Source organism: Saccopteryx bilineata, chromosome 3 (assembly GCF_036850765.1).
Source record: "Saccopteryx bilineata isolate mSacBil1 chromosome 3, mSacBil1_pri_phased_curated, whole genome shotgun sequence".
Taxonomy (NCBI): domain Eukaryota; kingdom Metazoa; phylum Chordata; class Mammalia; order Chiroptera; family Emballonuridae; genus Saccopteryx; species Saccopteryx bilineata.
This window is the reverse complement of record NC_089492.1, coordinates 100,357,841-100,369,843: the sequence shown is the minus strand read 5'-3', so window position 1 is coordinate 100,369,843 and position 12,003 is coordinate 100,357,841. Positions and strand designations below refer to the sequence as shown.

Here is a 12,003-nt window from a genome sequence, read left to right as displayed (position 1 = left end):
TTTCTAACGATATTTATATATCATAATAAGAAAGTATTCTAACTTTTCCTTGAATAATTATAACACTTCCTTAAAAAGAACAAAAGCTGAATTATTCCTATAATAATTTGACACTTGTTGCCTTCCTTGTATAGGATAAAAAAGAGTGGCACAGGCTCTGGCTGGGTAGCTCAGTTAGTTAGAATGTCAAAGTTTTTGCCCAATATGCCAAGCTTTGCCCAATATGCCAAAGTTGTGGGTTCAATACCTGGTCAGGGCACATACAAGAATCAACCAATGATGGCATGATTAAGTGGAACAACAAATCAATGTTTCTGTCTCCCCCCTTCCTCTCTTCCTGAAAACCAATAATAATTGTTTTAAAAAGGTAGCATGTAGCACAAGGAATTGGACCACCTTCTCAGAAGTGTGTCCCACAGGCAGTGTCCTGTTTCATGCATGTCTCAGCAGGACAATGGGGGTTCCTGATCTGGGGGTTTATGGGCTGGTTTCTCACGATACCTAATCATGGTTTTATGACAATGTCCATCCTTTTACACTGAACATGAATTCACAGTAGATTGCAAATTTTACAAGAGTGGGAGATTTCTCTCTCTCTCTTTCCTGCTTTATCTTTAACAACTAGAACAGGGCTGGCCACATAGTAGTGCTTAATAAATATTTGTTGAAGCAAAAAGTAAGCAAATGAATCAATTTTATGAATTCCTCTTAGAGTTTCAAAAAATGACATGATTTCATTGGTATCTTATCTAAAGCAGCATTGCTTACCAAATCATTATTAGTGAGGCAAAAGATGACTTAGGTGTTCAAAGTCTCACTAAAGAATGGTTGAGTGCAAATTTGCCTAGGGTCACCAAGCACTCCAGGGAAAGGTCACTTTATTTCACTGATTATTCGCTATCAATTAGAACCCTGATTCTGTGCTGCGTGTTCTCTCACAGAAGACTTTAGTTACAAATGATTTCTGTCCTTTTAGGCAACATAACCCCAAAGTCATGGGTTTATTGCCCTCTACAGCATTAACTTTTTTGTTTCTGTTTTCTTTTTTTATTGTAGTAAAATGCACATATCTTTCTGATTTTGACTACTTCAGATAAGTGAAATTATACAATATTTGTCTTTTTGTGACTGGCTTATTTCACTTACCATAATGTCCTCAGGTTCATCCATGTTGTAGCATATTGGAGAATTTCCTTCCTGTTTAAGGCCAAATACTATTCCATTGTGTATGTATTTTTATATATCTCATATTTTGCTTATCTGTTCATCCATTAATGGATACCTGGGTTTCTCTTACTTTTTACCTGTTGTGAATCATACTATGAACATGAGTGTTCAAATATCTCTTTGAAACCCTTTCAATTCTTTGGGTACATAAGCAGAAATGGAACTGTTAGATCATACAGTAATTCTATTTTTAATTTTGTAAAGACCTGCTATGCTGTGTTCCACAGTGTTTGTAACATTTTATATTTCCATCAACAATGCACAAGGGTTCCTATTCTCCCATCCTTATCAACACTTATTTTCATGGGTGTTTTTGTTTTGTTTTGTAGTAGCCATCCTAATGAGCATGAGGTGGTTATCTCATGGAAGTTTTGACTGCAGTTCCCTAATGATTAGTGATGTTGAACATCTTTTCATATGCTTTTTGGCCATTTATATATCTTTTGGGGGTGCAGGTATCTATTTAAGTCCTTTGCCTAATCTTGAATTAGGTTGTTTGTTTTTTGTTGTTGAGTTTTAGATTTAGAAGCTCTCTCTATATTCTGGATATTAATCCCTTATCAGGTATATAATTTGCAAATATTTTCTCCCATTCTGTGAATTGCCTTTTTACACTAAGGATATTGTCTTTCGATGCACAAAAACTGTTTAATTTTTATAAAGTCCAATTTGTCCTTGGTATCATATCCTATGGCATTAACCATTTTTGTGTCTAACTTTGCAACTTATTCCTACTTTCTACTCTTCCTTGACTATACATAGTGTATACAAATGAGCTTTCTCATCCTGTTGGTACCTTCAGTAATGAGTTAACAAATATTTGACACATATTCAAAACAGACTGCATTAATTACCTATTTCCATGTTAAAAAAAAAGAGTATCCCTGAACTAAGAGGTTTAAGACAATAAAAATCACTCATTGTCTTACAGTTTTTAATGAGTCAGAAATTTGGAAGTGACTTAGTTGAAGAGTTGCATCCAGGGTCTCACGTGCGGCTGTAGTCAGGAGTCAGCTGGGGCGCAGTCGTCAGCTGACGGCTTGAGCAGGGCTGGAAATTGACATGCTGGCCTGTACGTCGGTGCTGACTATTGACCAGTGAGATGTGTGACATGACAAAAGCAGGAGCCCAGGAGAGACCCCTGAGTGTCACCCGCAGGAGGCTGAGAAGGAGCAGCCCGGCCAGCAGGATTACACCAACAGGATGAAGTGACATTAGAACCAAAGGAGGGAGAAATCTGCAGAAAAGGACAAGTAACACTGTGGGATGATGCCGAGAGGTCAAAGGACACACAGGAAAATGCCCACTGTATTCGGCAACAAGGAAGTAGCCTTGATGACCTCAGGGAGGCCAGTTTTGATGTAGGGACTGGCATCCAGGCTACTGGATACTGGGAGCTTCTGTCAGAGCTGAGGTTGGATCCCAGAAACCTAAGGCCAGGGAGGCTTCTGGTGAGAGAAGCTCATACGAGGCCTATCACGGTGACTGGGGAAATTACAGGGCACGTTTTGCGAGACAACCCCAGTGAAGTCACATTTCTATACCGTCACTCTGCTCTCTCCCCCACACTGACCTCTATAGGAGCACGCTGGGGCTGATTCCGAGCTTTGTCAGTCCTGGGGTAGATAAGAAGACAACTGTTAAGGGGGTGTGGCTTCCTCATCTTTGTCCCCACCCCCTACCCCCTAGCAAAAAGCAGTTTCTTTACAGTATTTGAACAAATGATGTTCTCTCTTTGGTTTTGCACAAACCGTGGCATTCAGGCAGTTCATTCACTATTGCTCCTTTGCCAGAAAGCTCCTGGCGACAACCAGTTGCGGGATGCCCAAGGCTGTCAGCGCCGGAGGGGCCAGGCCAGCGTGGCTTTACTAAAGGACCGGCTAAGCTCCTGCTTTCCCAAATCTAATATGTGGGCGGTGCGGAGGCTCTGCACTTCTGACAGCTCTCAGGTGATGCTGCGGGCGGTCCCCAGACCACACTTGATTAGAAAGGTTGGGGGCAGTGTCCCCCACTTTCAAGAACCATCAGATGATCCCAGGAGAACATAAAAAGAAATTCAGGCCCTGGCCGGTTGGCTCAGCGGTAGAGCGTCGGCCTGGCATGCGGGGGACCCGGGTTTGATTCCTAGCCAGGGCACATAGGAGAAGCGCCCATTTGCTTCTCCACCCCTCCCTCCCTCCTTCCTCTCTGTCTCTCTCTTCCCCTCCCGCAGCCAAGGCTCCATTGGAGCAAAGATGGCCCGGGCGCTGGGGATGGCTCCTTGGCCTCTGCCCCAGGCGCTAGAGTGGCTTTGGTCGCGGCAGAGCAACGCCCCGGAGGGGCAGAGCATCGCCCCCTGGTGGGCAGAGCTTCGCCCCTGGTGGGTGTGCTGGGTGGATCCCGGTCGGGCGCACGCGGGAGTCTGTCTGACTGTCTCTCCCCGTTTCCAGCTTCAAAATAAGAAGAAAAAGAAAATAAAAATAAAAAAGAAAGAAATTCAGATGTCCTAGGATCAAGTGTTTCCAAGAGGCCTGGTTTTCCTTTTATTTTCATCCTATGTTGTCTTTTTCAATGGGAAACAGCTTTCAAAGGGAATAAACAGGCAGACAAAGCTCCTCTAGTCCTGACCAGAAGGAGGGAAATGGCTTGTGCCTCCTCTCTCTCAGGGAACAAGGAAAGACTCAATCGTGCCACAAGAGTTTGACCCACGAGACTAAAGAGAGAACAAGTCAGGGCTGGACCCCTGACTGGTCCTTCGAGTGTCTTGGGAAGTTCCTGCGAAGCCGCATGGACGGATTTCCTCCAGGGCCTTCTCTCCTTGCCCACCAGGCTCCGGGAAGACCACGCTCCTGGACGCCATGTCGGGGAGGCTGAGGCGCACAGGGACCCTGCTCGGGGAGGTGATTGTGAACGGCCGGGCGCTGCGCAGGGACCAGTTCCAGGATTGCTTCTCCTACGTCCTGCAGGTGGGCGCGTCCCCGGCCCCAGCCCGCTGCAGCGGAGTCTGGGGCGACACTGATGCCCACCTCTCCCCCAGAGCGACACTCTGCTGAGCAGCCTCACGGTGCGCGAGACGCTGGGCTACACGGCGCTGCTGGCCGTGCGCGGGGGCTCCCAGGGCTTCATCCGGAAGAAGGTGCGTACTGCCCGTCCTCACAGGGTCTGCTAAGCCCCGAGCCCCGGCACCCAGGAGCTCACTGCCCCCCAGCGGCTTCGCGCTCTCTTTTCCCTCCACTTGCCCGCCCATTCGTCCCTTTCACTCTTTGCTCCTTTACAGTAGTGACTGGCCAGGGAGGCAGCCACTAGTCACATGTGGCTGTGAGCACGTGAAATGTGACCAGTCCTAACTGAGGTGTGCGGTGCGTGTACAATACACGCCAGGTTTTAAAAACAGCCTGAAAACAGAGTGTGAAATATCTCAGCAATTTAAAAAATGTTGATTATAGGTTGAAATGATAATATTTTGTCAGTATTCGGTCAAATTATATGTTAAAATTAATTTCACCTGCTTCTTTTTACTTTCTAAAATGTGGCTACTAAAATATTGAAACTCTGCGTGCAGATGGTGCTGTCCTTTAATGGCACCGTGTTTGCGCAGATGTGGTTCAATTCCCTGCTGCGCTTGGCCCTGCAGCCCTGTTGAGATTTTCCTCAGCTTTCTCTGAGACATCTTGAATGTGCCTCATCTGAACTGGATTAAGGCAATGAAGGAAGGAACTATTGAATTGTCACCTTTATCTACATTCTAAATTGTTTCTGTCAATGCACTCAGTTTGGAAATAGCCACATGGACCTTGCCTGGTAATGTGGCCTCATTTTGGTCTGGACTGTGAAGGCCTGGACCAGAGTGCACAGGGAACCGGGGATGAGCGTGCAAAGCTGGCACAGTGCCCTGAAAATATGGGCCCTCAGAGCAGCCAGAGGACCGGTGACATCTGCCTCAGAGGCCTCACCACCCTGAGGCCTCAGTGGGGTTCCCCCAGGCACACAAATGACATGGGCAGTTCAAGCTCTTTGATGCCACTGAGGCTCCGAGGGAATCTTCCATCTCAGCTGTGGGAACAGCCAGTTACTCCATTTTTATCAGGCACTCCCAAGCCTGTCCCCAGGGATGTGCTCATCTTGTCCCTGCACTGGACTCTCAGACAGGGCTTGGAGTGTGGAAGCAGATCTGTCTGAGAGTCCTAGACAGCTCTGCAGTGCAGTCTTCACTCGGGAGGCGCCCAGCAATGCCCCAGCCCTCAAGAAGGTCCGTCAGCCTCACAGAGCGATGCCTAAGCCTGTCTCCTCCCTGAAAGTCACCAGGGAGTGCTCACAAGGCATCATAAGGTTCTTGCTGTTCTACTGGATTAAGTTCTGGGCTGTCCTATCTGGCTGGGGTCAATCAGGCCTTGTTCACACATGGTATCTCATTTCTGGCACCAATCCTGGGATGGAGGCATTATCTGCTGACACCCAAGGAGATTTAGACCAGAAACTGGGACTGGCAGAGCTGGGACTTGACCCTAGGCCCTCTATCTCCATCATGCTCTCTGAGCCCCTGAGGTCTCCTGAGCCCACTGTGGTCTGAGAAGACAGAGGTCAGCCTCCAGCCCACAGTGGCACAGGCACATTCACATGATTTAGCAGCTCAGATAGTGAGTGACAGGTGAGCCCCTCTGCAGGCTTTCTCTCTGCTTGCTTCTGTATGTATCTCTCTAAAATGTTTAGGAGAAGACCCCATTGCCATTTGGGTGGGAGAAATGCACTCATAAACGGATTCTTCTGAATTAGTGGTCCATTATGTCACATACCCCATTGAGAGAACCTGAGGAAGTTACTGAGCTCTCTCCCTAGGAAATGCACGTTTGCATAAATATTCAGAAAAATTCATGGATACCTTGATATCATTCACAGCAAATTTGCCTCCTGGTGAATGGTCCCTCCCCCTGTAGACCCTAAATGTCCTGCAGAGTTCTTCCTGCTTGAGAGTACTTTCTGAGCAAATCTAGTCCACAGGGTGTAAAATCCCGCAAAGTAATTTAGTGAGAAAGAAGTGCTGGTGATCACTGAGGACCAAGCACAGAAGATCTGCTTCAGTTCCCTGAGGAGCCTAAACATAAGCCATGGTTGACACGGGCAGGCTGTGTCTGCTGGGCTCTTGGCTGAATCTTGTGCTTCATGGACCACTTAAGAGAACTGCAGGTAGTCCTGCTGTCAATCCCATGTCTGCCGTTTGCAAATGATGTGACTTTGGGGAAGTTATGGACTTTCTGAGGATCTGTTTTTTCCTCTATAATACACAGAATAATAATGCACTTCTCCTGGATGTCTGGCAAATAAATCGGCTTCCAAGAAAGAGTAGTATAGAGAAAGTTGGTGATCCCAGTGGGTCCACATTGTCCCAATGACCCCTTCTGAGACTCTGAATTTCATTCCCAGTAGTGTTTGCAAAACATGGGAGAAACTTCTTGCCAGGGTGAGAGACATCTACAATTGATGTCTCCTCTTATCCATCCATCCCTTCCAAGCCAGGAGGGGCAAGCTTTACTCCATTCTTGCTGTTTGCAGAGCAGATGAAAGGGAGGCTCAGGAATCTGCCCTGGCTGGTGAGTGCATAAACCTGGCCAGTGCGAGAGAGCTCAATTCCAGGATCCTTTTACACTGATGACAGGAGGAGACCCTGTCATTTTTTGCACAATGAATCACACTGGTTTATTTATGCATGTTTAACCTCCTTGTTGCTGCTTTGTATCTGTTTAGATGTGTCCTTTTGGTCAGAGCTCCAACTACGCTGTTGACTCCACCCCCTGTGTCCTCTGGAACACTGTTCTGTGAATCATTCCCTTTGCTCCAATCTAATAGTTTGTTTTGTTATTTATTTTTTTTCATGTAGTGATTTTTTTTTTCCATTTTAAAATTAACACAATCTTATCAGAGGTATATGGGGACGAAACTCATTACCATAGATATCACTGTTCTCAGTCCCTTTCTCTCTGCTTTGCCCAGGACCTTCTGCAGGTGGGGGTATAGGTAAGGGAAGGGACAGAAACAGAGATCTCTTAAGGGTCTCTGGAGAGGGGATGAGCTGAGGAAGGAAAGAAGGACACGGAGGAAAGAAGCAGAGGGAGGGGAAAAAAATCAACCCTCTTGATTAAAGGGTAAGGAATTCTTTTAGTTGTTGTAGGGAGTTGAGAATGAAGAGTAAGGGGAAGTTTCAGGGAGCAGGGTAAAGATAAGTAGAGGAAGGAGAATTGGGGGAGAAGAAATTTTAAGAAGTATGGCTGTAGGTTATAAACAGGGTTCCCTTTAAAGTCCTTAAAGAGATTCAAGGAAAGATTGGCATTACTTTTAATTACTCTTCATAGCAGGATTATATTTCTTTGATGCAAAATCACACTGAGATTGGACCACAGGGGACTCTAGGACTTCTTTGGGTTACATGAAAGAAATCAGGTTTATTTCAAACCAAATTGGATTTTTTAAAAACATATAAAACACTTATTCTAATAAAGTTTCAAAAACCAAATATTAAAAAAAATCAAGCTATATTGCCATTATGTCTTTGGGAGTTTTTCTGTGTGGGTTGAACGGAGTGTCCTATCTGAAAATAGGAGTCCAGTGACATTTCCACTGTTTCCTGGAAGCAAATGGGAGCAGTTTTTGTTGCTCTATGGACTTTTTAACAGAATGCATATTATTTATTTTAATCAGCTGTATGTACAGTGTGTCCGTAAAGTCACGGTGCACTTTTGACCGGTCATAGGAAAGCCCTGGCCGGTTGGCTCAGCGGTAGAGCGTCGGCCTGGCGTGCAGGAGTCCCGGGTTCAATTCCCGGCCAGGGCACACAGGAGAAGCACCCATCTGCTTCTCCACCCCTCCCCCTCTCCTTCCTCTCTGTCTCTCTCTTCCCCTCCCGCTGCGAGGCTCCATTGGAGCAAAGACGGCCCGGGCGCTGGGGATGGCTCTGTGGCCTCTGCCTCAGGCGCTAGAATGGCTCTGGATGCAACAGAGCGACGCCCCAGAGGGGCAGAGCATCGCCCCCTGATGGGCATGCCGGGTGGATCCCGGTCAGGCGCATGCAGGAGTCTGTCTGACTGCCTCCCTGTTTCCAGCTTCGGAAAAATGAGAAAAACAACACCAAAAAAAACCAACAACAACAAAAGACGATAGAAATGTGAAACCTGCACCAAATAAAAGGAAAACCCTCCCAGTTTCTGTAGGATGATGTGGCAGCATGTGCGCATGCGCAGATGATGATGTAACACCGTGTATACAGCAGAGCAGCCCACGGCCATGCCAGTCGAGATGTGGATGGTACAGAGGAAAGTTCAGTGTGTTCTGTGGCTCTGTGGCTCTCTAAATTTGAATCCGTGACCAAAGTGCAATGTGAATATCAGCGCATTTATAACGAAGCGCCACCACATAGGAATAACATTACTGGGTGGGATAAGCAGTTGAAGGAAACCGGCAGTTTGGTGGAGAAACCCCAAGGGTTCTGGTAGGCCATCAGTGATGGGTCTGTAGAGGCTATACGGGATAGCTACCTAAGGAGCCCTAAAGAATCTGTGTGTGAGCCCACATCAAACTGCACTGAATAGGTATGAAACTGGGAGGGTTTTCCTTTTATTTGGTGCAGATTTCACATTTCTATCATCTTTTGTTGCTTTCCTGTGACCGGTCAAAAGTGCACCATGACTTTACAGACACACTGTATTATGTATTATGTTGTGGTTAGAACCGATTGGATTCTGTTGTAATAGGCATGCCTTCCCCAGGTTTGGTGAGTCTGAAGGTGGCCTGAACACTCAAGGGAAGTGTGTTGCCTCTCCTAGGCCACCCCCAGGCTGTGCAGTGGAGCGGCTGCCCTGCAGTCACCGGCCGTCCTGGGCTTGCTGTCTCCTACAGGTGGAGGCAGTCATGGCGGAGCTGAGTCTGAGCCATGTGGCAGACCAACTGATTGGCAACTACAACTCTGGGGGAATTTCCAATGGCGAGCGGCGCCGGGTCTCCATCGCAGCCCAGCTCCTGCAGGATCCCAGTAAGCGGAACCCAGCCCTGCCATTAGCTGCTGCCTGGGCATCTTCCACATGTCTGCCGATGCATTAGGCCTTTTCTTCACAGTTTCCATCTGGAAAGAGATTTTCACTGAGGTTTTTCAAACTGGATGCCCAATTTTCTTGAAAGTACTATGTAGTTCCTGACACTCTGCTACCATCCAAGTACCAAACGGCTCTTGGACTCAGAAGCACTCCTTTGTGTTTTGATGTTCAATTAGGGTCTTCCATGCATCCTCGCTTCTTAGAGGAGCTGTGCCACTGTGTCTGCTGTAAAGAGCCATGGGCTTTGTGGTGACTAGAAGTATTTATGAAATGGCAGCAATTAAAGTAGGACTGTGAGTGATACAATTAAAAGTGATTAGGTGGGGGGGGGGCTATCAAGATGGGTAGAATCTGGCTTCCCTGCCTGGTTTGGTTATTCTTCCCCCCACCTGGGGAAATCTCACCGCTCTGCACCTGGAAGAGGATGTATTGCCTCTGGACACCTTTTTCTCCCTGGGGGAGACCAAGGCTGCCTGGTCTCCAGATGGTGCTTGGTCACTAGAAGGCAAATAAGAGAGATGCTCTAAGAGCCCTTGCCACTTCTGCGGTAGAACTAAACTACAGTTAAATCCTATGAGAAACCCAAACACCTGCCCACTTCGAACCTGTTTTTTCTGCAGTGCCAAAGACCTCATTAGCGATAGAAAGCGCTAGACATGAAATGAGGTTGTGTCTTTTTATCCAGTCTCCCCTCAGCCTTTTAAAATCAATATGGTCCAGCCTGCCAGCCCTGTTCTCTCAGGGTCCCCTGAATAGAAAGAACAAGTCCCTTTTCCATAGTACCATGTGAGAGGCCTGCTCTGGTTGCTGCCCTGTTCCCTTAAGGATCAAGTCTGATCCTGGCAGGAGTGGGGTCCTGCCAGGTCAGGTTCTTTCTCCTGCATTCAGGCTGAAAGACGGCTTAGATCCAGGTACTTCTCACTGTGCGCTGTTCTGGATGGGGTAAAACAGCTCAAATAGGAACTGTTCAAAATTCTGAGTGACTCCCAAGTCTGCCCCTTCTTTGCCGGCAGCGGTCATGCTGTTTGATGAGCCAACAACGGGCCTGGACTGCATGACTGCAAATCAGATCGTCATCCTCCTCACCCGGCTGGCTCGCAGGGACCGCATCGTGATCCTCACCATCCACCAGCCCCGCTCTGAGCTCTTCCAGGTGAGAGGCGGCGAGCTCTTGTTCCCGCTCAACTCGTCAAGGGTGGCACATGTGAACATGGAGCTGCGGATCACAGGGTGGGGATTAGTTGGTACTCGCCAACCAGCGGTTGGAGCCAGTGGCTTCTGACATGGGCAGGGCAAAGGATGGAAGCTCACTTCCTTCAGCACCTCCTTCCTATGCACCAGCTCATTCCATCTACACAACCGTCCTGTGAGGCACATATCAGAACTTTCACTTGACAGAGAAGAGCAAGACTTAGGAGTGATACCAAATTGAGCCACGATCACACAGTTAAAAAGCAGCTGTGAATTGGAAGTCCTGTTGGCTTCAAACACCATGTTTTCTCACTAAATCATATAGTTTAATTCCAAAAAATCCCACTTTACCCTCCCAGGATCCTTTTAGGGAACCATTTATATTATTTGCCTTTTATAGATGAGAATCAGGTTTTTAAAGGTATATTTTTGTCCCAGGTGACTCAGTCAGTGGCACGGCTGGAACTCAAACCCAGGGCCACAGTCGTCACTTGTGCTCAGATGAAATGCTGGGCACAGGCTGGGTGCTCAGTGGCACCCCACGCTGAAAAGAACGGGGTGCATTTTGAGTGTCTCCAGTGGGTGCAGTAAGAATACTGATGCATGGCTGAGGTCATCAAAGGACTGCTTGGAAACTTTTCTTCATGAGGATGTGGTGACTTGATTACACAGTAATTCTGTCTGTTGTCCAATCAGCTCTTCGACAAAATCGCCATTCTGAGCTTTGGAGAGCTGGTTTTCTGTGGGACACCGGTGGAAATGCTTGAGTTCTTCAATGGCTGCGGTTACCCTTGTCCTGAACATTCAAACCCATTTGATTTTTATAGTAAGTTTATCATTCATAGTCCTCATCATCATAACTGGTTTTTGAACCTCATCATCTCAGCTATGCGCCCAGATGACTCCAACACTAGTGCATTTTATTTTGGCTTTTTTTTTTTTTTGGTAGTTTTAATCCTCATGAAATTAATTTGGTTGGGTCAGTTAACTTGCCATAAGCTATCAGAATGAGATGGGGTAATCTCTTTTAAATTGGGACATGCCTAGTATGTCAGAGAAAAATCAGCTGAGCTTCTGAATTCTCCTATAATACAGCCTCATTGGGATTCTCGTAGCCCTTGTGGTAGCTTTATAATATTCTGATTTTATAGGTGGGCGTTAACAACAGGTATTATTCTGGTGGGGTGAGGTATTAGAGCTAGTAGTCCTAAACCAACGAAGAAACATGTATTATTAGCCATTGTGTATATATGTGCATTAAAAAACCCATGGGTTATTTTTTTGGGGAAAATATTTTAGTGGACCTGACATCAGTGGATACCCAAAGCAAAGAACGGGAAATGGAAACCTACAGGAGAGTCCAGATGATTGAATCTGCCTACAAAGAATCAGCAGTTTATCAGAAAATCTTGGAGAGTATTGAGAGTACAAAACGGCTGAAAGCATTACCTCTGGTTCCTTTCAAAACCAAAGAGTCCCCTGGTGCTCTCTCCAAACTGAGTGTTCTTTTGAGGTAAGAGACTCA

The 12,003-nt window shown here is 46.7% G+C and overlaps 2 protein-coding genes across 6 annotated transcripts in view; one reads left to right on the top strand and one right to left on the bottom strand.

The window, feature by feature from the left end:
* The window catches only part of ABCG5 (ATP binding cassette subfamily G member 5), a 30,930-nt gene that overhangs the window by 6,686 nt on the left and 12,241 nt on the right, over positions 1-12,003 (top strand). For all 5 annotated transcript variants that reach the window (XM_066267012.1, XM_066267010.1, XM_066267014.1 and 2 more), the window contains 6 exons: positions 4,036-4,172; positions 4,244-4,342; positions 9,094-9,226; positions 10,301-10,440; positions 11,175-11,304; positions 11,778-11,991. In XM_066267012.1, coding sequence (XP_066123109.1) covers positions 4,036-4,172; positions 4,244-4,342; positions 9,094-9,226; positions 10,301-10,440; positions 11,175-11,304; positions 11,778-11,991 — 853 coding nt within the window. The remainder of the gene's footprint in view (positions 1-4,035; positions 4,173-4,243; positions 4,343-9,093; positions 9,227-10,300; positions 10,441-11,174; positions 11,305-11,777; positions 11,992-12,003) is intronic.
* Positions 2,825-12,003, bottom strand: part of DYNC2LI1 (dynein cytoplasmic 2 light intermediate chain 1) — a 69,469-nt gene continuing 60,290 nt past the window's right edge. Inside the window, exon 14 of the mRNA XM_066267019.1 lies at positions 2,825-2,843. The gene's annotated coding sequence lies outside the window, so the exon portion shown is untranslated. The remainder of the gene's footprint in view (positions 2,844-12,003) is intronic.